Source organism: Spea bombifrons, chromosome 7 (genome assembly GCF_027358695.1).
Source record: "Spea bombifrons isolate aSpeBom1 chromosome 7, aSpeBom1.2.pri, whole genome shotgun sequence".
Classification (NCBI taxonomy): Eukaryota; Metazoa; Chordata; class Amphibia; order Anura; family Pelobatidae; genus Spea; species Spea bombifrons.
Window position 1 is genome coordinate 42,259,577 of NC_071093.1, and position 27,655 is coordinate 42,287,231.

Consider the following 27,655-nt stretch of genomic DNA (forward strand, 5'->3'; position numbering starts at 1 on the left):
TTGGTTGTCACGGTTCCTTCGTTAGATCGCTAGGTAAGCGGGAGCTTGGAAGCCCACGGAAAGTTAAGCCACTGAGGTTGAAGCAAGTTACTAATGACGTGGCGTTCCAAATAACAGGAGCAATGATGCAACCAAAATTACTATTATTATGCATATTATTATTATTATTATTATTATTAGCTCTCCTGGACCTGAGACCAGGCTACAGACCATACACGGTTCCAAGCAGGTAGACATGAGTAGAATGGATAGGAATCTTATCTGCTGTCAGATTCTACGGGGGTTTCCACCTTAAAGTTCCTTTATGTCTAAACAAATCATATGATATGGATGTGGTCTATGCGACATCTCTATCGGCCAAGAACAGTAAGACAACCAAGGATGCGCCTGATGAAGAGATCTATGTTGACTTGAACAATAATACCAGCATGCATCGTCCACGTCCAGGGACCAGGCTCCGAAAAACAGTAAAGGCATGGATATTGAGATTTATAGTTCCAAAACTCCACATCAGGGTTAAAAATGGCAATCCGGGACTTAAACCTAAACCTAAAGTGATTTTATTCTACACTCTGCTCCCTCCAACACTGCGATGATAAAGATCTTAGACAGACTGGCATTAACCAGCTCTGTACTGCCTGTTAAACGGATCTCTTAATGATCAGTCCATTGTGTTATTTAAAGTGTGTTAGTTGTGTAGATGAAGTGTTTTCGTTTGGGCCGTACAGATACGTCGTGTCAGCGTTGGCATCTGTGTATACCAGCAAACCGCTGAGAAACACTCGAAAACAAGCAGTAACAGTAACGTTTAGTTTATGCTTTTAATTCCTAAGATCTGTCAGCGATCTTGCTCTTGTATGCATGTATTGATTGGACTTAAATATTAAATATGGCCACAGAATGTTCCTTATAGACACATGGAGCACATGCCAATCGTTCTCTGGTATAGATCTCCACATTCATACATATTCATGGCACCTATATATAGTATACATTCTTACAAGCTTATTTACACAGCACCTGTACAGGTACATGATGCTTTATCCCAAAATGGATCCTTTCCCTTCTTCTCTAAACAGAGGGAAGCTCTTTACACACAAGGCTACCTAAAGGACGGAGATGCCATTCCATAGGTTGGAATGTTAACTATTATAACAATAGCGTGTATATATGTATGTATGTATATATATATATATATATATATACACATATATATATATATACACCTGTGTATACACCTGTACACATATCTATGTATGTATATATATATATATATGGTTTTGTATCTACATATGTATAAATAACTATACATATATCGACATACCTATAGATGTAAATGCGTATGTAGATATGTACACATATGTGTATTTATGCGTGTACACCTGTATGCATATGTATAGCTATACATAGAAATAGAAATCAATGGAAGTGTATACGTTTCCGATACAAATGCCATTTACTCTCTAAACAGCTGTTCCGGTCCCCGCTACCCGGCTTATAGATCCCTTATTCCCACCTTCGGTCCTATACTCGGGGCGTTGCCAACCAAACGTAAGCGGGCGCGGCCAACCATAGTAGGCGTGACCTACCACTCCCTTCGGGCGTGTCCTGCCCCCCACCAGAGTCTACGTGCGCTTCACCCTCCCCCTCCGCTCCCCCTCCGCTCCCCCTCCGCTCCCCCACCACTCTACTCGAGCTTCCATTCTGTGTAGCAGGAGTGCGTCTTCACCCCTCCTCCTCAGCCCCCTCCCCGCACGTCCCTGTACGTGCTGCGTAGCCACGCCCTCTCCTGCCCCGCCGTCGTAGAAAGAGAGGAGGAAAAAAAAAAATAAAAAAAAAAACTTTTTTTTTTTTTTTTTTTTTAATTGAGGAATCAACAGCCGCCATCTTGTCGCGGCTCGGTCAGCGCCGGAGATCTCCGGGCCCCTGTGAGAAAAGAAAAGGGGAGGAGAGAGAGAAGCAGAGCCCGGGCAGCGGGCAGGGGAAACTGGAAAACAAGGAGGCGGCATCTACTTTTCCCCCGAACCGAGCTCGCCGACGCCGGACCAGGCTGCGCTTTTTTCCCCCCTTCTCCTTCCAGCCAAGGCCACCGTTTGGCGACTCCGGCGGCTCTTTATTGTTTTCCCTCCCCTCCCGGAGGAGGAGGAAGCGGCTTCACGGTTTGCGTGGGCGGGCGGAAAGCAGCGGCTGAGGGCCTAGGCCTGACTCATTCCTCCAGTCGCCATGCCCGGGGCCTAGCCTCGCTCTGACACCCCCCTTGTAATCATCACCCTCCTGGTGGAGGGGGGGGCTGTTACCCCGAAACTCCACACCCCCGTTATCTATACCCCTCACGGCTGACTTTTCACGGGGTTCCCCGGCCGAGGTTTATTGGGGCTCCTCCACCTAAGCAGATATTTTTGGGGTGCTCATTTCCTCTTTTTCTTTTTTTTGGGGTGGATTTCTTTCCTCTCCCCTTTGCGGGTTTGCGTGTAATTTTGGGGGTCCTACACCAGGTGGCATCCTTCACCGGCAGCGCATCTATAGCCGGGACTGGCATTGAGATCTCTCGTTGGGGGGAGCTGTTGGTGGATTGTTATATTATTTTTTTTTGGGGGGGGGTTGTCCCCAAATAGGATTTTTTTCTGCTATTGTTGCATTTTTTTGAAGTGTTCACTTTTTTTGGTGTGGATTTTCTTCTCTCTGTGGCTCTTCACTGATTTGTTGGGGGCACCACCAATCACCATAGGTTACAGGGGTGCTCATTTTAATATTTTTGGGGGGTTCACTTTCTTTGGCTCGTGGGGGGGATTAAGTGCAGGTATTGTAGTGGGAGGGGGGGTATTTGTAATTTTTTTTGCCCCCTCCCCTTTTCCAGCAGAGGAGTTTGAGGTTTAGGGGGGCTCTGATTTCGGGGTCCCCCTAGGTTAGAGATGCGGGACTCGGGGGGGCATTGAGACTTATTTTTCTGGTGCGGAAGGAAGGGACGCAGCTCCTCGTAGAGGTGGTAAGGCTCGGGGCGGCTTGCAGGGCCGGGGGTATCCTTCCTCCTCCCCTGCTTCTCTCTTCTCTTCTTCTCGCTGCTGCTCCTCCTCCGGGGAGGGAGCCTTGTCTGTCTTCGGTGACCGAAATCAAAGAAGGGCTAGAAGATGGCCGAGAACCTGCTGGACGGGCCGCCCAACCGGAAGAGACCCAAACTCAGCTCGCCTGGATTCTCAGCCAGCGGTGACAGCGCAGGTAGGAGAGGCCGGGGAGGCAGCCATTACCAGCAGGCCGGAGACTGGGGGGGGTGGTGGGAGAGGAGGGCACTGGGATGCTAAGGCATCGATCGGGTGGCATTAAAGCGGGGTGAATACCCCTACGCGATGGGTATAAACACATTAAGGCGATGGGGATGGCAACAAGCGTTTGGCGTTTTCTCCCCCGTGTGTGTGAGAGTGTTAGGCCCGAGCATGTAATGCACGCAGCAGCTTTTAAGAGGAAGCGAGATGATCGTAAATACAGATCGGGGGTCGGAGGGTCTGGCGGCTGCCTTTAAAGCATAGAGCGAGGCCGGAGGGTTTCTACCGATCGGGGCATTGGATGCTCGTGTAGCCGGCCGGGGGTACGATCTAAAATGGAGGTAGAAGGGGCTTTAAATGTTTGGGATAGATGCTTGAGACACACGGGTGGGATGTGAGAGGCGCTTTAAACGAGACATCTTAAACATGGGGGGTGAATTGGGGTAAATGGACCTGGGATCGGTGGGGGGGGGGTCTATTTTTATTTCTCACTATTATTATTATTATTTATTATTATTACTATTATTAGTGTTTATGGAGGTGGAGGAATGGAGTGGATGCCTCTGTAAGGATAATTATCTAAAATGGAGGAGGGTTTTTTGGGATTGAGGTGGTGGAGCACATGGAGACGATGTGCATTTAGGATGTTTTCTCTGATTTTGGGCATTGTTTTGCCGTAAGAAGCTCCGGTGTTTGTTTGTTGTTTTGTAAACGTAACAAAAACGTGCGGAAGAAAAGTTTCTCTAGCGTAGGGTTGAGTGTTTCGTTGGCACGGTTAGAGCCGCATAGACTGAGCGCCGCTGCTCAGGAGCCGGTATTAATTGATCCGTAGAGATCGATATAATATAACGCAGGTATTGGCAATTAAAGTGTTAAGCCCGTGGCCGCCTGGCCTGGGGGGTCTGTCCAGCCTTGGCACCCAGGGACTGAGAGCCGCGGGCGGTTGTGATCCGTAGTAAATAATGCGGGTGATGCTGGCCGGGGACCTGTCACGGACGTGGTGTCCGTCTAGTATATATTTGCAGCTATGGAGAAATGACCGAAATGCTGTGGAGGGTGAGGTGGTGTGGATGGAGGTAAGAAGACGTACAGCTGTCTGCAATGGGTGAAAATGGAACATAATGTGGAATAAAGCCATGGACGGGGTGACATCCGGAGGAGGGAAAGTAGTTTTGGGGGGTTTTCAGTTAATAGAAGTTTTATTCCTGTGTCGTGGGTTAAACAGAGCGTGCGGTTAGGAAAGGGCACAGATGGCCGAATGGGCCGGTACGAGATGTTGGGGGGCCGCGAGCTGTTGGTGCTGGGAGTGAGCCATTGTTGGATGTGTCGGTTACATTTCTCCGGGGCAGAGTATGAAGACATTTGGCTTTGTTCAGGGACTCTCGCAGTGACCGCGGCAGATTGCGTGCGTTCTCCGGGGAGAAAAGAACTTCGGCTTATAGTTTCACGGACGGCGGTGCTTACTGAATAAAGTGAGGTTTGGGTTTTCCAGTGAGAAAAGTGAAAGTTATTTTTGGTACTGACTTGTGCAATGAGTTCTGTTACAGGAGAAAGTGGTTTTGTGGAGCGGGTAGATATAGGACTCTGTCAGATACCGGTAGTGGCGTGCTATACCCCGGAAGCCCTGGGCTTCTTTGAATTTATGCACTTCATAGACATCCGTGAACTAGTCGAGGGCGCCAGTGGAGCCACCACCTTGTTTAAAGCCCGGTTATCCCAAGGCCCTGGAAACCATGCTGTTCCAGAAGGCGAAGTATCGCAGGATCGCCCGTTTAAGTAATAGAAATCACATGTCGCAGAACCGGCCTCCTGGGACGGTGAGATGGCCGCGTCCTGGTGATGCTTGACTGGATCCGTATGTATCGGGAAGACTGGCCCATAGAAGCCACATACGTGTTCATGTTCTCTTTGAACTGCATAGAAACGTATGGCCTGTAGGCTGGGGTTAGTTGCCGGCGCTGGGATGTGTGCGGGGCAGTTGGTAGGTATGATGGCTTAGTGTGTCGCACTTTATTGCTCCCCACGACACTCGGTATGTATGGCTGGGATGGGATGCTGCGAGTTACACAGGGCTGCACAATTCTAGCCCTCGAGGGCCGCAAACAGACCAGGAATTCTGTCTGTCCCTGCCTGAAAAAAAAAATAGTTTATTTGTAATAAGAAGCGCATGCTGTGATTTACAAAAATTGTGCTCCTCAAGGAATGGCGTTGCGCATCCCTGATTTAACCTATAAAACCCACGAGAGACCCCAAAAGCACAAATATAACACGGGGGCTAAATGAAACTTACGTGTAGTTTTTATTATAAATTGCAGGATTTTTGCGTAACACCAAATGTAATATAAATATATATTACACACACTGGGCATTTTAAAATTGCTGCAATTCACTGTTACTTTATTTTTAAATCCCCCCCCCCGCTGAAAAAGGTAAGTCTCTCAATACAAGGAATAATGAGTTTGTTTAAAACCAACATGCCCGTTTCCAATAGTTTATTTATTTTTTGCATCAGAAGATTCCAACTATTTCTTTACTATTTGGTCTCTTATGTTGTCCGTTGACGTAACGGTTGGGTTATAACCTGTAAGTTTTTATTAAGTTGAAACAAAAAATTACAATGTTACCCGTCCTGTGGCTGTAACCTCTTCTAACAATTTGTTGCGATGTTGGGTTAAGGTAGAGTTTAGGAATCGGTAGAGATCAGGATAAGAAAAAAACCTGAATTTACGTGGCAACGATCAAATGTTAAACCGTAACTAGTGGCCCTAAGGGTTTACCCATCGCTGGAGGTGGTATTTATAACGACAGAATGTTAGCTCAGTGGGCAAGAAACGATCGTCTTCCAGGTGCGGGTCTTTCAGAATCATTTTCGTGATAGAAATCTGAATCCACGTTCTAAAAGGTGTTCTTGGCGCGCATGGCTTCGTGATGCTATGTGGAAGCCCCCTTCTTGCTCGTTAAAAAGAAAAAGCTTATATTTCCCCAGATTTTTAATTGAAAAATACCAGTTTAAACAAAAACGCATCATTGCTTAATTATATCATCAAAACACGAGGGTTTGGCAAAGCCCCCCCCATCACCATCACTGACGTTGGGAAGAAGGTGCGAGACCCTGTTAGGTCTCTAGGATGTCTGTGGCGTCTTCCAAACAGTTGATGAATCTCAGTATCCACCCTGTTCCTAAGGGCCGCTCGCGGACGTGTTTCACGCGTAAAGCGTATCTCACGGCATAGGTTTGCTGTTCGCTTTCGGACTTGCGTGCCGGTTGAGTACGGGGTTTGCTCTCTGGATCAGCTGCCGCCGCGTTAGCTCACAGGTTTGGATAGCCGTCCCGTGCCTTTAAAGCAGTTTATTACGCTTACACGCAAAATAAGTACGGATTGGCGCAATCGCTGTGTGTTTTGTGGCCGTTTGGGGCTTAATAACACCTTGCTGGTAGTTGGAGAAAAGAAGTCTCTGTCAGGCTTCAGAGTCTGTCTACAAACACACTTTTGGGCTCGTTTTCGCTTGCACTTAGTGGTTAGGCCGCGCGACATGCTCAAAAACGATGCCCGAAAGAGCGATGGGACTCCCGAGGAGCCGCGCTGTAGGATTTGTCTGGTCAGAGTTTTACGTGTCAGCAACGTGTTAATGTTCTCGTGTAGTTCTGGCTGAAGTCATGATAGCCCCCCTGGCTTCAGGGTTTCTCCCGCTCCGGTCTGGCTGGTTAGTATGGTCTTTCCCCAAAGTGTAAGCGTAGAATAATGGGCTGTTCCTCGTGTTTGGTGAATGTGGTTCCTTTGGTGAAGTGCGATTCCTCCTCACGGTTTGCTGTTTCTAATAAACTCTGCTGCTGCACCTCATGGTCCACTAGATTGCGATTCCTTAGGATCTGATAATGGTTGTGCGACTGATTTCTGCCCGACGCTCGTATGGAGGTCTCTCCCGGGAAGCTGTGGACGGCTTTTCTCTACAGTATTACTCGTATTGTTAGTCCGTGACTAAACCATCTCCTAGCCGTGCCAGAGTTTTCCTGGTCTACGTTCGCCTAGGAGTGCCTATTCCTTCCATCGTTCTATGCAAATAGATCCCCGGCTTGTGTTTCTGAAAGGTTGCGTCCCCTCCTTACCAACCCCTTTGGCTAATCTTGTGGTGTGTATGGCGTGTGTGTTTGTGGCGTTTCTCTGTAGGAAAGCGGGGGGCCGGTTCCTGAGTTAAGATTGTGGAAGCTTTTGGCCAGAATGAATGGTAGATCCACCAAACGGCCAATTCTAGGAACCAACTACTCTCCGGGCTATTCTGATATACATAAAAAATCCATTCAGGAGGGAAAATCCGTAACTCGGCTTTATTTGGAGCCCCGTGCTGGTAACCGTTGTTCTCCATACAGGACACCCCGTCTGTCCGGACGGCCCTATCTGCAGCGTCTTCCCTCGCTTGTGGATGAACAGATTCTCTGTTCTGTATAAACACTCGGTTCTGTGCGCGTCTGTCCCATAAGATTGCTTCTTGTTGTCGAAGCCGAAGCGTGGCAGTAGATAATCCCTTGATTTCACACTGTTTAGATCCGCTGCCCTCTCCGCACGCCGATCCAGTCCTCGGTGGCTTTGTGGAAAGTGTGCTTATGCTTCAGTGGCTTACAGGCAGTGCATTAATTAGAGGAGCGATGCTGTCTCTCGCACAGTTTATTTACGCCCGTTATACAAAGAGTTACTGTATTGGATATTGTATTTTGTTTGGGTTAACGGTTCTAAATATTCGCGGCCAGAATTATTCCGGTGTGCGCCGATCCGACCAGATCTGTAGATAACCAGGACCCTTCAAGTGAGCCGTTCCTTCCTCGGTGGGTTTTGTCCTGGGAGCCGGTGGCGGTCGGAGACCTCGTTCATCGCGTAGACCCATCGAGCTAATTCTCTATTCCTGATATTACTCCTTGGTCTCTCTGTATATTTGCAGTTAAATGGATTCCAGGGAGCTTTTGGGAAGGCGGAGATTTATCCAAGTGTACGTATCGTGTAGATACACGAAACCAATAGAACATTTACCTCCTCAGCCAAGTAATGCCACCTCTGCGTACCTTATTTAGTGTTTAGATCTCTTCCTTATATCCCTTTGCTGTGATAGTTTAGGGCGCTCGATCAGCCGGACAATGCAATGACGTTTGTGGTCTTTGTTGCAATTGATGGCAAACCTCAATTTTTCTGAGGGCCTCTTTATGTAGCTGTCTCGCGCTTGATACTTTTTATATTTCTGAAGTTCTATTTAGGATTTCCCAGCATTCTCTAGAATGAGGTTGGATGTATGGATGGGATGTTCATACCGGCTGCCCCCTTGCGTTGAACCCTTAACCTTTTCGAGAGTTCTTGCTGTGGGTTCTCTGGCCGGTCTGTATGTCTTTCGGTTGGAACGTAACGTCCTGAAAGGGTTAACTACGTCCGTATGTCCGATTGGCCTTTCAGGCTAGCATCTAATTCCTATCCCCATCTAGAGAGTTTGCATATATCCATAACAGACGCGACACTTGTTTTTTGGTGTTAGAAGGACTCGCTTGGACCTCCCCAATGAAGGCTTTTGATAAAGTTCTCTTGTTGGATTGAAACGCCACGGCGACTCGGAATTGGGTGTCAAAATAAACACTGATACACTTGTTTCTTTGAAAAGACCCACAAGTGCTCCTTTTCCAAGAGCTTTTCAAAACAGAATATCGGGTCTCGAGACAAAATACGCTGTGAATAGCAGGGATTCCTGATCAACGAAGCTTTGTTCCAATAGTCTTGGGTTGGTCTACAATAAATTATGACGTACCGGTTATAGGTTTTTCTAGAACAAAAGACTGCGCAAGACTTGAAAGTATCTACATCTCGTCTACTTATTCCCTGCCAAGTTGCGATATAGAGGTTTGCTCGCTGCGATCAGCGCGTATCCTGGCTTCACCTTCTATAAGTTTCCTGAGGTCATTCCGTCTGGTTACTACATTCCTCTTACGAAGATGATTTAATGGTATCGGGAGGTATGGTATACGCAGCCTTTGTGGTTACGTGTAAACTTATTTATATATATATTATACATTTTTATAGTTTTACACTTAAAATGGGAATTTGTGTTTTTTGTATTTTTTTTTTTCTTAAATTTAAAAACTCGTTTTCAGCCCAAAATAAAATGTAGATTTGTTTCCTTGCCCCATTTTGCGCTTGTTCATGAAAGGCAAGCTGTATTCTGTTTTGGGTGTTTAACACCCATCAGAAATGCCCTGGGTTTTAAATCGAACCGTGACGTGTGCTAGAAACAAACGGGCTTCGTCTGCAGCAAAGGCCGCCTGAAAGCCCCCTAATCAATGTATCCCTGGAACTGCCCCAGTCCGGCGGCGCATGCTGAAGAGCCGTCTGATTCAGTTGCTGTCGAGCGCCGGCTTTCTGTTTACTCGTAGCCGCTGGATTGCAGCCAGGCCGTCGATGTGTTAACACGGCAGAGGATACAGTTGTGTTGTGTGTGTTCCACGTGCCGGCCCGTTCCTCGTTAACCCGGTAGAAAGCGTCCCGTCTTTGTTTCCTCCGCAGCGGCGGCCCTTTTAACCTCCCGTGGGCAGGTCCTGCTCCCGACGGCTGATGTCAGTGTGTGTGTTCTCTGGAATGCGGAAGCCGGCGGATAGGTGACGGCTGTCTGTAACTTTAGTAGCGCTCACGGTTGTAACACCTAGTTTAGCCCACGCACTCCTTCCGAGTGTAAGCAACAAAGAATCTGCTATCACTTTTGGTTCTAACAGAATATAACCCCCCCCCAATCATCATATCTGCCCTACAGTCATCCAGTCTGCCCCCCACCAAACATCCGGTTCTAAATGAAGTTCAATATAAATTGGTCTCTTGTAACTGAAGTGGCGTAAGGTGTGTGTATATACATGGTGTGTGTATATACATGGGGGGTGTGTGTGTGTAATTTAGCTGGTTTGAAAGCGGGTTTGGGTATTAAAGTATCGTCGTTGTATGCTTTGTTTTGACTTGTTCTTATCTATGGAACGCTGTGATCGTAACATCGCTGAAGTTTGTTCAAGTTTTGCTGTTTACTTATTTCGCTTATGTTTTTGTACTGTTATCTAAGTTCTTTTTTTTCTTCTGTTTTTTTCCTGCATTACAGATTTTGGATCATTCTTTGACTTGGAGAATGATCTCCCTGATGAATTAATCCCTAATGGGCAAGATTTGAACCTCTTGGGCACAGGTGGGGGCCTGGGGCAGGATGCCGTTTCCCAAAACAAGCAGCTGACCGACCTCCTGCGCGGCGGAAGCGGCGGACTGGGTTCTGCTATGGGCAGAAACTCGGGCAGCCCTGTGCAGCAGAGCATGGGAGCCCAGGGTCAGCAGAACAGCCCCGGCCTTGGCAACCTGGGTGGCTTAAACAAGAGTCCCCTTAACCAGGGGATGTCTGCCAACCAAGCTTCTGGACTGAATAAGCAGGGACCCGGTGCGCCCGGCCAGTCTGTTCCGACCTCGCAAGCACAAAAGCAAGTGGGGATGGTGGCGGGCAGTCCGGCGGGCCAGCAGGGCCCCGGCGGCATCTGTATGAACTCCAACTTCAACCAAGGGCATCAGGCAATGCTAAACAGCAATTCTGGGCACGCGCTAATGAGCCAGCAGCAGCAAGCTCCCGGGCAGGTGTTGAACGGCTCGCTTGGATCCGGCAGCAGAGGTCGGGGAGCAGGGATGCAGTACTCGTCGCCCGGCATGCAAAGCAATCCGGGAAGCGTCCTCGCCGAAACCTTGACCCAAGGAACGGCAACTATGACGGCTCATGGAGGAATGACCAGTGCTCAAGGAGGACCCATGGCTAAAGTAAGTGCCGTTACGTTTTTAGCTTCTGGTGCAGCTGTCCGCCATACCCTGTAACTTTCTTTTAATTAAACAGTCCATCAGAGGGAGGTTAGGATGGTAGAACAGCGTATTATCCATCATTCTGAAAATGTGTTGTGTACCCTGCCTAAAATTTCTAATATACGGTCCCAACTGTTAAAATGTTGGATTTGATATTCAAAGTCTTTGGTGTCTCAAAAGAAGTTTTCTCTGCCTGTAAAGCTCTTCTAAGTGTACTGGACTATTTGAAAATGCAAGATGCACATGGAGCAGAGTTTAGTAATTTAATAACCGGCCTACAAGAAAACGGGCATTAAAGGTAAAATATTCTATGGGGATTTGTAGAACAATGGTGTCTAACAGAGAAACGCTTGGCAATAGTAATATGAGATGCTGGTTTGTGTTGTGTATTCATGTCTTTTAGATGAAACATAACTGTGTATAGGTATGAGATATATATATATATATACACGATGTCAAAAAATAGAGTATTGCAGAGTATGCAGTGATACCGTTTTTATTGGACTAACATAATATTAAATATTATATATATATATATATATATATATATATAATATTATGAAGCATTTTTTTTTGAAAAAAAGCCTTTTTCTCAGCATGATGTTTCTAAGGTTGAGATTTAGTGGTCTCCGGCTTTCAAACAGTTAAAGAAAACCGCACAAGGTGTTGTGCTTTGAAGTGGCTTTAACATCTTGCGTTACTTCATTGCTTTGTTTTGTCTTGATGTGGCTTCTGTTTTTGGTACAATAATTCTGAGTTTAGGCGAAACTAGTATTTTTTTACAGCAGGATCATCACATTGTGTGTAGTGTCGGGGGTCTGCCTTTAGACTTTGTTTAAACGTCCTCTTTCCTCCGCGGTGCCTCGGGGCTGATGACTTGTATCGTAAGTCACCACCGCTGGCCGGACAAAAGGCTGAAATTGTTTTGGCTCCTCCCCCTAGCCCCCCCCTCGGCCCTGTGCGGAGAGTCGGATCTTTTGTCCTGTCTGCACCGGAGGACCTTTTTGTTACCCTTTTGTTGCGTTTCTTAGTTTCTGCCCTGTTTTCTGTGATGGTTTTTGTAAATTTTTAGAAAGTGTTTGACTTCTCGGTCCGATGATTTTTTTTTCTTTTTTATAACCACAATCTGCCCTTTGGTGTTTTGCCTGTTTAATCTGAAATAAGTAATTTTAACCATTGCAGCATAGCAAGACTGCTCACAGAAACCAGATAGCCATGGCTTCTAGCATTTGTAATCATTTCCTGAATCTCAACCCCCCTTTCTAGATGGATATAAAACAAATTAAATTTCTATATTCTTGCTCCTGACACTTTGAGCTTCAGTGTACGGTTCCACGAGCAGGAACGTCCAGGTGCAACGAATACCTGCAAAAAGATCCATGCTAACCGATCCTGGCGAATGGTTTAACACATGGAGGGTCCCGAGCTGCAGATAGAGAGGGGCTTTAAATGTTGCACATTGGAAAGCAAATCTGATTACAACCACTTTATTAACCTTGTTACACAGCATGCGACCTTCAAAGCCCCTCATATCTGTGCCGCCTGGTAATGCCCACCATATATACATTTTGTAAAAATTCCCCCCATCTTAATGAAAACCGTATTCCACCAGAACCAAACCGATTACTGTGAAGTTTGACTATTGAGGGGACTCTGCTGGACTCTGGTGGTCATCTTTTTGGCACTGGCAAGCTGTTTGTTTTTGAGTCCCTCCGCGTTCTTGACGATCTGCTTGTGGTGTACCTGAATATTTATGCCTGAACTGCCTCTAAATCGTCCTGTACTTCTCTTCTCGGTAGATGGGGCTCCAGGGTAGTAACAGCCCTTTTGGACAAAGCTTCAACCAAACTGCAGGGCAGCAAATCCGGGCCCAGGCAGTCAACCCTCAGCTCTCCGCTAAGCCTGGCATGGCGAACAACCTTCCCCCTTTCCCTTCTGATATGAAAGGCTCGCCAGTTGCCAATGTACCCAACATGGTAAGTTTCCAGGCCGGCATAGCCTCTTTTATCCTTCGATAAATGTAAAGGATTGCTGTTCATGTCTTGCCGTTCCTGCATGTGTAATGTTCTCCTCTGTTCAGTCTCCTTTGCAGGCTCAAGTGCAGCAGGTTGGCATCGGTACAACACCTTCCATGGGCACCGGCCCTACAGCTGACCCCGAGAAGCGCAAGCTCATCCAGCAACAGCTCGTCCTGCTGCTTCATGCCCACAAGTGTCAGCGAAGGGAACAGACCAATGGGGAAATGCGGGACTGTGCGTTACCGCACTGTCGCACAATGAAGAACGTGCTGAATCACATGACCCACTGCCAAGCAGGGAAGGCCTGCCAGGGTGAGACGGCTACTTCACTTATAACTGGGTTTATAATTGATTTAAATGCCATGTGTATGATATAGTGGTGGGCAAGTTGAAGTGGACAAATCTTCTAGGATTGCATGGGTGGGATTCAGCCGGTTTCTTGTGCTGACTTCTGCATTTTGTTGTCAAGTCCTTTGTTTGCTGACTCTTCTCCCTTCCGCAGTTGCACATTGTGCATCCTCACGACAAATCATCTCCCACTGGAAAAACTGCACACGGCACGACTGTCCTGTGTGTCTGCCTTTGAAAAATGCAAGCGACAAAAGGAACCAGCAACGTAAGTGTCACTAGTTTTGCTGCCATCACGATACTTGTGTCTAAAAGAGGCCTTGTGGACATCTGTGGGACTCAAAGTGATGCATGTTCTCTCCTTAGCTCTCCTGGGCTCGCCGTCCGGTGGGGTACAGAACACCATGGGAGCAGTTGGAGGTAACCAGCAGACCACTCCTTCTCTGAGCAGCCCTACTCCTATCGACCCCAGCTCCATGCAGAGGGCATATGCTGCTCTGGGACTTCCTTACGGCAATCAGTCTCAGGGCCCTGGACAGCAGTCGGCTCAGTCTCAGGTTCATCAGCAGATCCGCAACATCAACCCGCAAGGTGAGCTGAGCGTAATATAGCCTGCGCTGTAGCTTTAGGTTCCCCCCTTCATGTTTTACTTTAAATGAAATGCTTGCTCGATCTTGCAGGAGGAAATCAGATAAACCTCTCTGCAGGTGGAATGTCGGCTGAACAACAAGCACACCTGATCTCCGAAGCTACTCTACCCGCGTCACTGGCAAACGCAAAGTAAGTCTTCCAGTTGGCTAATAAGTGTTAGATTTTATAATCCCATGGTAAAACAAGCCGGCATTAAATTTTTATGATACTGGAGGTGCCACCATACAGCCGAAGTATTTAGTGCTTTACCTGACATAGTTATGCTGTGTACGGGGCTGCATCTCACATGAGATGCCTCTTGCAAAGCTGCTTGTCTGCCTACCGTGCACAATTTGAGTATTTGTGGCGTTCAATTCTTTTCTCTTTGGCCATGTTTGTTTCAGTCAATTGCTGAATGATGGCAACAGTCCTGGCACAGTTGGCAACATGGGCACTATGCCAACAGCGGCACCCCCTTCCACTACAGGAGTAAGGAAAGCCTGGCACGAGCATGTGACGCAGGACCTCCGCAACCATCTTGTTCACAAGCTGTACGTATTGCTGGTGGATCTGCCTTTTTTTCTCATTTTAAATATGAAATAATGGAAACCTTGTATAGTTCTCAGGCACTTATGGTGCCATGTGAAGGAATTTAGCAAGTTGCTGCTGGTGGCAGGAAATGTTGAAGGAAAAGCAAGCCTTTTTGGAAAAAAAAATACATATTTGGAAAATAACTCTAGTGACATCTACTTAACTGCAGTGTGTGCCGTTTGCTTGGGGACAGTACTACAGGGGGGTTTGCGTCTCAGTCTAGGAGGTGAGCCTTTCCTACCCATCTTCACCTCTGTCTCCCTGCGTTTTTAGTTGCAGAGAAATCGGGCGAAATGTAAGTGTTCTGTTTGTTTCTTGCAGAGTTCAGGCAATCTTTCCCACTCCTGACCCTGCTGCCCTGAAGGACCGACGCATGGAAAACTTGGTGGCTTACGCCCGGAAAGTTGAAGGCGATATGTATGAATCGGCCAACAGCAGGGTATGTATCGAACGTCTTTCTAGCAATTGATTTGGAACGATTGGGGTGGAACTTCTAAAAACGAGGATGCAAGCGGTCGCTAGAGGGGTTTGTAAGTTTAGCCCAGTAGTAGTGTTACAGCCCTAAACCCGCATGTCGTTCTGCAGGATGAATATTACCATTTACTGGCTGAGAAAATCTACAAAATCCAAAAGGAGCTGGAAGAGAAACGAAGGTCTCGCCTGCAGAAACAAGGGATCCTTGGTAATCAGGCAGCCTTGCAGACGCCTGGCGCGCAACCCCCGTCGCTTCCACAAACCGCGGCTGCATTGGGCCAACCTCAGCCCGTCCGACCAGCCAGTGAGTATTGTTAATGGTGGTTTGAGATCGCATTGTACGTTTCTTGTATTGGCTGGTAACCCTTGCATTTTTTTTTTTAATCATAGATGGTCCTCTTCCTATGCCTTCTGTTCCTAATATGAATCGAATGCAGGTGACATCAGGTATGTGGTACTGACCCAAACCAAAATTCAGTTTTGTGTCCTGTTTAGCATGCGTTAGATTTGTACTATTAGGCCCTTCAGTTAGCACTGCTGTCGACAAAAGCGCATTGGTATGTTCGTGGAGTTTTTAGATCTTCTACAATTATCATTTCATCTCTGATCTACTCTCAGGTGGCGGAGTATTAAATAGAGATCCGCAATTTGCTAACGAGCATGCATTTCTCTCTTCTCAATTCTGCGGTGGGTCTCCAGGAATGAACCAGTTTGCCAACATGCCCATCGGGAATATGCCTTCTGCGCCATTGGGACCTCGAGCAGCATCTCCGCTCAACCACCCCACGCAGATGAACAACATGGGCTCAGTGCCAGCTGTAAGTAGTAACCGGACCTGGCTCCTGCACGGCGGTTTGCAACCACAACGTGTTACTGTGGCAGTCTAGGGAAGTGAGCGATTGTAGCGTAGGAAAATCTTTTAGGTCGTTCCATGTAGTGAGGGACAATGATCTTGGATTTAAAATTAATGCAGGATTACCTTTAACAATTCTCCTTCTGTAAAACCAAGCCGACTCGGTCCTAGTGGATAACGCCATGATTTGGCGTATTCATGTCTTTTTTGTAGAATATATAGGCGTTGTGATGGCTTATGCCTTATTTTGTATACTTTTCATCAGAATGTGAATCTTTGTAAAGGAAAAGGGCAAGAAGTTAGTATCTTCTTGCAGTACAGAAAGAATCGGAATACTTTTTTCAGGGTTTCATAGCGGTGGCGTTGCAATAGACTTATTTTTTTTTTCTTTTTCCCGTAGGTGGCAATGTCTCCTTCTCGCATGCCCCAGCCACAAAATATGATGGGACCACATGGGAATAATCTTATGAGTTCAGCTCAGACGCAGAACCAGTTCATGCAACAGAACCAGTTCCCTCAAAACACTGGGCCACTAGGGGTTACGATGGGGCAGACTGGAGCAGCCAATGCAGTTTCACAGGTAAGTGGTGCTGCCTAGCATGGAGTGGAATTTCCCCGCCCCTCATAGTTTTTATGTCTTTCATAAATGTCATTTATCTCTCGTCAGCAGGGACAAGCTCCTACTCCATCTCTCCCAATCAGCAACTCCATGAATATGATGGGCCAGCAGACTAATCAGCTTCAACGCCCTGCTCTTTCGCAGTCTCCCCACCATCAGACTCCGCCATCGGTCAACGCATCGGCTGCTGGAATGCCACCCATCCAGCACCCGCCGCCCACTGGCATGACACCACCCCAGCCTGCAGCTCCTACTCAGCCATCCACTCCGCTGCCCCCTGCTGGGCAAACGCCAGCCCCCACGCCAGGCTCTGTCCCAAATTCCATGCAGACGCAGAGCACCCCAACGGTTCAGGCGGCGGCTCAGGCTCAGCTCACTCCACAGCCACCTACTCCTGTACCCAGTCAGTCTGTGCCTACCCCGCAACCTGCTCAGCTGCAGCCAACGTCCGTTCATGCCCCGGCTCCCGGCACTCCGGTAAGTATTCTTTTGGCCTCGCCAGTGGGAATTGAAACTCGTGCCTATTGTGGTTAACTTTAATGCCATATTTGTTATCCACAGCTATCCCAGTCAGCTGCAAGTGTCGATAACCGTGTGCCCACACCAGCCTCTGTAGCCAGCGCAGATAACCAGGCAGCCCCTGATCATCCCATGATGGAGGTCAAACAAGAGGTAAAGGCAGAAGAGACAGAACCTTGCGAGAATCCAGTGGAACCCAAGACTGAGGTGAGTGGGCATCTAACGAAGACATTGAGTATCACTGAATCCTCTGACAAAAGCTCTGTGTTCTCATTTGACTTTTACAAAGTGGCCTCATATTTCCCCTTCCCTTCTCCAGGTGGAAGAGGAATTGCCCTCACAAGTGAAGGAAGCTCCATGTGAAGGTCCGGAGGTAAAGTCCGAGCCCATGGAGGTAGATGAAAAGAAACCGGAGGTGAAGGTGGAGGCCAAAGAGGAGGAGGAGAATGCAGGCAGCAACTCAACTTCTCAGTCCACGTCCCCATCGCAGCCACGGAAGAAGAGTATGTCCATCGTATATCCAAATTCTCCTAGCCTCGCTAGAGCTTCCTTTTAATACATGAAGCACTTAAATAATGAAACCTTGAAGAAAAAAAAAACTCCAGTTTAACTTAAACTGAACACTTAATGTTTTTTAATTTGCAGTATTTAAGCCAGAAGAGCTGCGTCAGGCCCTGATGCCTACTCTTGAAGCTCTATATCGGCAAGATCCAGAGTCCTTACCGTTTCGCCAGCCCGTGGATCCTCAGTTGCTGGGGATTCCTGTAAGTATTGCCAACTTTTCCTCTGTTCTTTCTTCCCATTTTTCAAATTTGTTACGTGATATTTGATATCGTGTAAAATACTCGCTTTGTCTGTTACTGGGGTCGTTTACATTTCTGCCCTGTCCCTGATAGCAGACCTAGTTTGTTGACAATTTTAATGTCCGTTAAATCAAAGCACTTTGCATGCTGTGTCTCTCCTTTAAGATTTACCATGAAGTACTTGTTTCTGACATACACTGAGAGCAATTCACTGTCTACATCTCATGGCTCTCGTCCATTGCTTTTGCCTTTTGTCAATCCAATCCCCCTGCTTGCTCTAGGATTACTTTGATATAGTGAAAAACCCAATGGATTTGTCCACGATCAAGCGGAAGCTGGACACCGGCCAGTATCAGGAACCTTGGCAGTATGTTGATGACGTGTGGTTGATGTTCAACAACGCATGGCTCTACAACCGGAAGACATCCCGGGTCTACAAATACTGTACTAAGCTTGCCGAGGTCTTTGAGCAGGAGATTGATCCGGTCATGCAGTCCCTGGGCTACTGTTGCGGGCGCAAGGTATGTACAATATGCCCAAGAAAGCATGTCAAATGGTAACGACTCTAAGCATCGGTTGATAGTTTGTGTATATTATGGCTGACCCTGTTACTCACGTCGTGCTCTTGGATCTTTCCTTGCAGTTTGAGTTCTCCCCTCAGACGTTGTGCTGTTACGGAAAGCAGCTGTGCACGATTCCCCGCGATGCTGCCTACTATAGCTACCAGAACAGGTGAGTATCTCCCATCCTACAGCCCGCGCCACAGCTTGCTTGGCCGTTTGGTGCTTAAGTGTATCCGTTTGGTTTGTGCAGGTATCACTTTTGTGAGAAGTGCTTCACAGAGATTCAAGGGGAGAACGTGACCCTAGGAGACGATCCTTCCCAGCCTCAAACGTGAGTCAACAAACGGTGTCTCTGTCAAAGTCAAATCGGCTCGACTAACTCATTAGGACCGAAAACAGCGAGGGCTATATGGGGAGGGTGATGGGTAAAGAGCCACGGGCCCCTCAGTAGCTCCAGGAAAGGAATTATTTACAGTATCGTACAGCGAGCTTAGAAGGCCATAATATGTGAAGACCTTCGCTGAAGTCCTCTGCTCGTTTTATGCTTGGAGCTGCCTACTCCATGCACTGCTTGTGATCCATGTAGACTTTTTCTGTGTTTTGAGTCTTTACTGTCTTGATTCTGGGCGTTTGCATACCATAGGAATTGTTTTAGATTACATTTTTTTGTGTGACGTTGCTTTACTCTACTTTCCCTCCCGTGCCTGGGAGGGGGTTGTTAATACCACGTGACGGTGTATTTCAGACTGATGGACGAGAAAGATGGGAGGAGAGACTTTCAGCTGAACAAAATGTAAATATTCGCTACCTCTTCACCTCCAGTACATGGGCTAACGTGATGTGTTGTGGGTTTTCCCTTCCTGGGCTGAGACATGCGGCTATCCCGGCCCGTTCTTTGGCCACTGAAGGGGTAATGGTGTAAAATCCGTACCAATGCTCTCCTGTCTCTCTTTAGGACCATCTCCAAGGACCAGTTTGAGAAGAAGAAAAATGACATGCTGGATCCAGAACCGTGAGTGTTCCCGTTCATAAAGAAACGTTATTTGTGGGCAGTTTCTTTGTATATACGGGAGGTTCCAGCAACAGCTTTGAAGATTTTCGTTCTGTATCTTACGGCTTCTCTGTTCTGTCTCCTCCAGGTTTGTCGACTGCAAAGAGTGCGGAAGAAAGATGCACCAGATCTGTGTCCTGCATTATGATATCATTTGGCCGTCTGGGTAAATTAAACGTTATTCCACACTTCTTAAGGCTTCAATCCCTGATTTTTAGTCTGGTGTGTATCTGTGTGCCGACCTGCTTCTCACTCTCTCTAACTCTACATTTAAGAATTACTTGATATACTTGAGTTTGTTATCTTGACACGAGATGCTCTTTAGTAATAACCACAACCTTCATGTCCTTTATGGGGATATCTGCATTCTGCTGGAGCCATGACTGTTTTAGTTGAAATGAATCCTCCTATGTTTCTAAGTATGGTTTAGTTCGCTAAATTACTCTTTCCTTTTTCTTACAGATTTGTCTGTGACAACTGCTTGAAGAAAACGGGCCGAACGCGCAAAGAGAACAAGTTCTGCGCGAAGAGTAAGTGCCGCTTTTGTTAGATCTGTAACCTTAACCCCTTCATGACAATGCGTTGTTTTTAATGGGTTTAAGGACAGCCCATTGTCCTTTAGGCTTTAATAGTCTGGTTCTGTGAAAGAGGGTTACAAAGCAGCTTATCGTTCAATGCTTTCTGTCTCCCCACCTCCAGGACTACAGACCACCCGGTTAGGAAACCACCTGGAAGATCGCGTGAATAAGTTCCTGCGGCGGCAGAACCATCCTGAAGCAGGCGAGGTTTCTGTCAGGGTGGTGGCCAGTTCTGACAAGATAGTAGAAGTTAAACCTGGCATGAAATCCAGGTAAGGCCGGTCGGACATCACCCGTTTAACGCCCCCGTTTTGTTTGTCCCTGCTGCTTACCTTTTATGTAAGTCTGTGGATTTTAAATTTCTCAGGTTTTGCGCACAAAGATATTGGTGATTGGTCCCCAAAATGATTTTATGTACTTGTGAAATAGTTTTAAGACATGCAGATAGAGGTAGGTGTGTTAGTGCTGCTCATGGGGAGACTTTGGTTCCTGGAAAACATCTCAAATCTCTTACCTTTTTTTTCTTTCTTGCTCAGGTTTGTGGATACGGGGGAAATGCCAGAATCTTTCCCCTACCGCACCAAGGCCCTCTTCGCCTTCGAGGAAATTGATGGCGTGGACGTGTGTTTTTTCGGCATGCACGTGCAGGAATATGGCTCTGACTGTCCTCTTCCCAATACCAGGTCGGTCACTATTCCAGTTCTGCCCTGCTTTGTAATGTTATAGAAAAATACCGTTTTAACGAAGAATAAAAAAAAAAATTCCCAACCCCAAACAAGGACACACATTCACAGTGAAACCAGTCAATGTATAGACTAGCTGATCCAATAGATCGTTCAGAACCTATATATGTAAAACCGAGCTGACGCACGGTGCTTTTTTTTCTTTTTCCATCTTCTGTATTATGTTGCTTTCCTTTAGATACTGTTTGCGGTGCTAATAACTTTTTATTTCACGCAGACGTGTGTACATCTCCTACCTGGACAGCATTCACTTCTTCCGGCCGCGGAGCCTACGTACGGCTGTCTACCATGAAATACTCATAGGATACTTGGAATACGTCAAGAAACTTGGGTACGAACGTTGGTTTTTATTACAACGCGCCTCTGATTTCCTTCAAGGTTTCCCTGTGCGCACAGTGGATAGACGATGGGGAGAGTTATGAAGATACTCTTAAATACATACATTTAAAAACTTAGACCGGTGTATACCAGAACAGTGGGCCAGGCTTTCAGATTCTTAGGTAGTTATGTGATCGCTATGGCAAGTATTAAAGTACTGCGGGCTTTAAAGTGAAGTTCTAATTCTCTTTAAAAGGCTCAATATACTCATCTATTATCTGGTAGTAGTTTTACTCAAAATCAGCAAGCTAACAAACGGGCACAGTTTTTACCTCTGTCCCCCACTAGGTTTGTGCTATGACCTCATGCATGTTTCTTTTATCATCACTAGCTATGTCACTGGGCACATCTGGGCCTGTCCCCCAAGCGAGGGCGACGATTATATCTTCCACTGCCACCCCGCCGACCAGAAAATTCCAAAACCCAAGCGCCTGCAGGAGTGGTACAAAAAGATGTTGGATAAGGCCTTTGCCGAGCGCATCATACACGATTACAAGGTGTGTACGACGTCCTGTCGCCCGTGCGGTGATAACTACACTCGGCGCGTCGGGGAGCAGATTCTGTGACTTCAGCCGGGTGCCTCTGGTACTCGCTGCTTGTGTTTAAATCTGTTAAACATCTGTTTTCCTATCCACCTTTTTTGCTTCTGTGTAGGATGTATTTAAGCAGGCGACTGAGGACCGTTTGACCAGTGCCAAGGAGCTTCCATACTTTGAAGGCGACTTCTGGCCCAATGTCCTGGAGGAGAGCATTAAAGAACTGGAGCAGGAGGAGGAAGAAAGGAAGAAGGAGGAGAGCACGGCGGCGTGTGAAACCACAGAGGTGAGATTCCCTGCTAGAGGCTAAGGTTCAGGACACAGAGCTCCATTGTAATATGAATATTAAGAGCTGGCCGTTTAAACCGCGGTCATCAGCTATTGCTGGAATACAATGTCCATCGGCTCTGGCCAGAACATTGCAGACCATCACAAGATGAAATAAGAAACTGTTGTAGTTGCTGTTTTGAGGCGAGCTTCACAAGTTACAGTTTCATTGTACTTTAAGCTAAAAAAAAACCCTTTCTTTTTTTTGCAGGGCTGCCAGGGAGATAGCAAGAACGCCAAGAAGAAAAACAACAAGAAGACCAATAAGAATAAAAGCAGCATGAGCCGGGCCAACAAGAAGAAAACCAGCATGCCCAACGTGTGCAACGATCTGAGCCAAAAGCTTTATGCCACTATGGAGAAACACAAAGAGGTAAAGCGCTGGACATTAATCCTGGCTGGGAGCAGTAGGGCCCTCAGATCGCTTTAGGGAGAGCTACACGTGGCTTTGCGCATGTGATTGTGGCAATTGCTTAATTAGTCGCCTGCACTTTCTTGTTTGTAGGTTAGCTCCGTTTTTTATCGCTCTTGGTGCATGTTTTCTTTCTGTATTCGTTTCTGCCTATTTTGTGAACTGTTATGTTTCCCCGCGTCTCACACTGACATTGCCTGTTTAGGTGTTTTTTGTGATCCACCTGTATGCCGGACCAGTGATCAACTCTCTGCCACCCATTGTGGATCCGGATCCTATGCTGAGCTGTGATCTCATGGATGGCCGGGATGCCTTCTTGACGCTTGCGCGTGACAAGCACTGGGAGTTCTCATCGCTGCGACGATCCAAGTGGTCCACGCTGTGCATGCTGGTGGAGCTGCATACACAGGGCCAGGACCGCTTTGTCTACACTTGCAATGAATGCAAGCACCATGTGGAGACGCGCTGGCACTGCACAGTATGCGAGGTGAGTTCCAAAAGCCTTGAAACTAAGGGTGCTTGAGAGAGGGCGGCCATGTACACAGTGATCGCTCTCTTCGCAATGTCCTAACGCCTCTTCTCTTTTCCAGGATTACGATCTGTGTGTCAGCTGCTATAATACAAAGAGCCACGAGCACAAGATGGTTAAGTGGGGTCTCGGCTTGGATGACGAGAGCAACAGTCAGGGCGAGGCACAGTCCAAGAGTCCACAGGAGTCTCGACGGCTCAGCATCCAGCGCTGCATCCAGTCTCTGGTGCATGCCTGCCAGTGTCGCAACGCCAACTGTTCTCTGCCTTCGTGCCAGAAGATGAAGAGGGTTGTGCAGCACACAAAGGGCTGCAAACGCAAGACCAATGGCGGTTGCCCTGTCTGCAAGCAGCTGATTGCGCTCTGCTGCTACCATGCAAAGCACTGCCAGGAGAACAAATGCCCAGTGCCCTTCTGTCTCAACATCAAGCAAAAGCTACGGCAGCAACAGATCCAACACCGGCTGCAGCAGGCTCAGCTCATGAGGCGGCGCATGGCCACGATGAACACGCGTACCGTTCCGCAGCAGTCTCTACCTTCCCCTACCTCAGCAACACCTGGGACGCCTACGCAGCAACCCAGCACACCGCAGACTCCCCAGCCTGCTCCACAGCCTTCCCCAGTAAATATTGCGTCGCCGGGTTTCCCCAATGTGGCCAGGAATCAGCCCCCCAACGTGACCTCGCAAGGAAAGCCAGCAAACCCAGTGCCCGCGGTGCCACCTTCTCAGCCCACCGTGCAACCGCCGCCAGCTGCTGTGGCAGCTGCTCGTCAAATAGAACTGGAGGCCCAGCAACAACAGCAGCTGTACCGGGTCAACAGTATTACAGAGGGCATGCTTAACCCCTCCGGGGTCTCCGTGAATACCATGCAGCAGGTGGGAATGAATGTGCCACGTCCCGGTCCTATTGGTCCTCCGCAGATGATGCAAGGAATGCAGCCAGGCCAGTGGCAAGCGCCCCAGCTGCCCCAGCAACCTCCCATTCAGCAGGTCATCCAGCGGCCAGTGATGCCAATGGTTGGTGGCCAGCAGACCGTTCCAGGATCTCGCATGCAAGGAATCCCTCAGCAGCAGGCACGCAACATATCACCAAATGCCTTGCAAGACCTACTTCGCACCCTCAAGTCGCCGAGCTCACCGCAACAGCAGCAGCAGGTGCTCAACATCCTGAAATCCAACCCTCAGCTGATGGCCGCTTTTATCAAACAAAGAACTGCCAAGTATGTGGCCAGCCAGCCTGGCATGCAGCCCCAGCAGCCACCACAGCAGCAGCCCCAGCAGCAAGTGATGCATCCGCAACCTGGCCTGCAGAACATGAGTGCCATGCAGGTGGGCGTACAGAGGGCCAATGTCCCTCAGCAGCAGCCTGGCATGAACCCTCAGAACCAGGGCTTAAGTCTGATGAACCAAGGTCACAATCCTAACCTGGCTAACATCAACCCACAATATCGGGAAATGCTGCGCCGGCAGATGATACAACAGCAGCAGCAGCAGCAACAGCAACAACAACAGCAGCAGCAGCAGCAACAGAATGCAGCAGGAATGGCAGGAGGGATGCCAGGACACGGCCAGTTTCAGCAGCCGCAAGGAGGCTACCAGCAGCAGCAAGCCTTGCAACAGCAGCGCATGCAGCAGCATCTCTCCATCCAAGGTGGCGCCATGGGACAGATCCAGCAGATGTCCCAGCCCGGCCTAAGCACAGATGGAGCACCGCCGATCATCCAGCAAGCGCTACAACAGCGGCTACAGCAGCAGCTCAAGCAGCAAATTGCCTCTTCGGGGCAGCAGAACGCCATGAGCCCTCAGCAGCATCTCATGGCAGGCCAGCCCCCTTCCACTCACCTTCCCCCGGGCCAGCAAATCGCAACCTCCCTTAGCAATCAGGTGCGCTCGCCCGCCCCCGTCCAGTCACCCCGTCCCCAGTCACAACCTCCACATTCCAGCCCTTCGCCCCGTATACAACCGCAACCTTCTCCGCACCACGTCTCACCCCAGACTGGCTCTCCCCACCCGGGCCTTGCCGCCTCCATGGGCGGCTCCATGGACCAGGGTCACATGGGGAACCCCGAGCAGAACGCCATGCTTCCGCAGCTCAACCCCCCAAACCGTGGCGCTCTCACAAACGACTTGTCCCTGGTCGGAGACCCTTCGGGGGACACCCTGGAAAAATTTGTCGAGGGATTGTAGCATCCACACAACGGCAGTGAACTGGAGGACTGCACTGGTGGGGGGCTGAGGTTTCTATAAACCCCTGCATAGCTCTCCATTTTTCTTTTTGTTATATATAAATATAAATATATAAATATCTATTCCCCCCTGGTCGTCACACCCTCAATGGACTTTATTTTAAAAAAAAAGAGAAACAAATGCCTACTCATTGCTGGTCTGCTCAATAGGGACACAGGGCCCCAGTCTGGACTGAGGCCGCAGCCCTTCCCCCGGCCCGACTCAGATTAACCCGTGTGCTGCCGGAGAGGTTGGCAGAGCGCTGCTGAGCATCGCCTTCGCCTTTCTCAAGCAAAACGTCAGTGGCTGCTTTTGACTTTTAAGACACAACTGGGGAAAAAAGAAAAAAAAAAAAGAGTTGTGTTATTTTGGGGGAGGGGGGGATTTCTAAGCTGACCAGACAGCCAAATTACAGACAAGCCCCCCTCTTCCTCGTCCCTTTATGGATTTTCACTTCTGTATGACTTAATGAGACGCGGTAGGTTCCGGCATCGTAACGAGGGTTTATATACCTGCTCCTCTCCTGTCCTCACACTGTGGGTAAAGAAGCCCCTTCTCTGCCGGACGAGGCCGGAAAAAAGCGCCTCTCGACAGACAAGGGGCCGAATCTAATTACGCTAATATACGTGTAACTTGTTTTCTTTCATTTTAGAGGACTGTCTTATTGGATATATTTTTTTTTTCCCTGCAGCTACAGAGCCTAAAACAAATTGGGAGAGCGAGAGCGGGCGAGAGGGTGGGCACGGGGGGGGGGGCAGCTGTCTCTTTACCACTTGTAACTACATTTGGTCACTTCAAAAGCAGGAGAGGCTTTTCCATGGGACACTTTGTAAAAGAAGGGATTGCTGTAAAGAATATTGTTTTTTTTTTTTGTCATACTTGTGGTTTATTTTTTTTCTTCTTCTTCTCACCCTCCCTAATCCCAGACTACAGAATGCTCTTCCACCATATCTTCCCCGCAGAAGATTTCTCTCTCTCTGCATTTAAGTCTTCTGAAAACGAGCCAGAGCGAAAATGGTGAAATCAGATTTCAAGCATCCCACCGAAAAATGTTGTGTTTTTTTTTTTTTAATTTTATTTTTTATTTTATTTACTTTTTTTTCTACGGATGGGGGCATGAAATTGGAAAAAAAAAAACCAATAAATAAATAAAATGGCTCCTGCTAACTTTTTTTGGGATGGTGTAAAACAAAAAAAAGGAAGGAAAAACCTTTAAAATTTAATTACATGCAATCAAAATGTAAATCATGCAGGTTCTACCGGTATAAATAAACGGAGCGGGGGGGGGGGACGGAATCATTGTACAGAATGGTAGATTGCGTGACGATACTTGGGAGCATTTCTTAAACCTATGACATTGTTAACTCCCTCTCTGTCGGGACGGGTCGTCGGCGGTCCCCCCCCGGCAGAGGAGGAGTGGAAATACTGTCTGACAGCAGCTATTTTCTTGCTGAGTAAAGTGTACATGGTATTAAAACTTCAGTGTTCTGGGTTTTTTTCATTTTTTTTTTTTTCTTTTTTTGTTATGAAAATGCTGTTTTCAACATTGTACGCTGGACTATGCATGTTTTTTTTTTAATTGTATATAAAGTATTGCTTTAAATTGATATAAATTACTGAAATTTTTACCATGTATCCGGTTCCTTACAGCCCCAGACCCTAGTGCCTTCTAGTCACAAAATACATGAGCGTTTAGGGGGAAATTAAGAGGGATTTTTCTTTTTTTTGGACACATTATATTGATTGTGGTTTAACTGATGCCTATTTAAAGGGGGAACAGCTAAAAAACAGAACTTACATTATGCCACGGAGCGTCGTCCAAGGGTAGCCAACGGGAAGCTCGCCAATTGATGTTTAAAACGGCTATGGTTTTTATCAAACGGTTTCCTATGGGATAGAGCGAGAGATGCTGCCCGTTGGCCTGTCCTGTTCTGTATATTGTGGTCTTGCTGTATTATAGGCGATATTTTTCTCCTTTAGCCGGCTCTTGTGCTTAAACCTCTTACCTCGAGAGCCGACTGCAGATCCATGGGGTGTGGGGGGGGGGGTTGTGGTTTATCGTATGGAGGGTTACCTGTAATATAAATTGTATCCACTGGTTCTTTTGTAAATTATTTCTGGGATTTTTTTTATTAATGGTGATGGGTCCACTTTAACGTAAGTCACAAGCCTGATGTCCGTGCGAAGGCTCCTGAACGGCAGCTTGAGAAGAAACTGGGGATTTTTGCTGAAGCAAGCAAGCATCTACACCTGAATGACGGCAAGGTCAAAACTCCGGAGGATTTAATTTATTCATTCTGTAAATGCCCGTTAAGTGTCCGACATTAAACTTTGCCAAACAGATCTTCA

At 47.6% G+C, this 27,655-nt stretch overlaps 1 protein-coding gene across 4 annotated transcripts; it reads left to right on the forward strand.

Moving 5' to 3' along the window:
• Positions 1-2,431: 2,431 nt before the first annotated feature.
• On the forward strand, positions 2,432-26,934 carry CREBBP (CREB binding protein). Of its 4 annotated transcripts, none has more exons than XM_053470645.1 (32): positions 2,432-3,216; positions 10,374-11,068; positions 12,907-13,083; positions 13,188-13,437; positions 13,628-13,741; positions 13,840-14,064; positions 14,154-14,253; positions 14,508-14,654; positions 15,016-15,133; positions 15,280-15,472; positions 15,559-15,615; positions 15,787-15,986; positions 16,422-16,601; positions 16,689-17,117; positions 17,202-17,366; positions 17,479-17,662; positions 17,805-17,923; positions 18,244-18,483; positions 18,606-18,694; positions 18,776-18,856; positions 19,271-19,318; positions 19,481-19,537; positions 19,665-19,742; positions 20,039-20,106; positions 20,276-20,426; positions 20,691-20,837; positions 21,115-21,228; positions 21,607-21,772; positions 21,930-22,097; positions 22,350-22,511; positions 22,756-23,037; positions 23,141-26,934. In XM_053470645.1, exons 1-32 carry the CDS (start codon positions 3,129-3,131, stop codon positions 25,265-25,267), a joined length of 7,419 nt encoding a protein of 2,472 aa, XP_053326620.1. In that variant the 5' UTR covers positions 2,432-3,128; the 3' UTR covers positions 25,268-26,934. The 4 variants fall into 4 exon arrangements, with proteins under 4 accessions (XP_053326620.1, XP_053326621.1, XP_053326622.1 ...); XM_053470646.1 differs by having other exon boundaries at positions 16,692-17,117; XM_053470647.1 differs by having other exon boundaries at positions 15,868-15,986.
• The last annotated feature ends 721 nt before the right edge of the window (positions 26,935-27,655 follow it).

What these genes read in the sequence shown, in the direction of transcription:
- CREBBP (XM_053470645.1), top strand. Translation starts at nt 3,129, where the DNA reads ATGGCCGAGAACCTGCTGGACGGGCCGCCCAACCGGAAGAGACCCAAA. An exon ending in AGCCAGCGGTGACAGCGCAG is followed by an intron (nt 3,217 to 10,373) that starts GTAGGAGAGGCC and finishes CCTGCATTACAG; the next exon opens with ATTTTGGATCATTCTTTGAC. An exon ending in ATGAATCGGCCAACAGCAGG is followed by an intron (nt 15,134 to 15,279) that starts GTATGTATCGAA and finishes GTCGTTCTGCAG; the next exon opens with GATGAATATTACCATTTACT.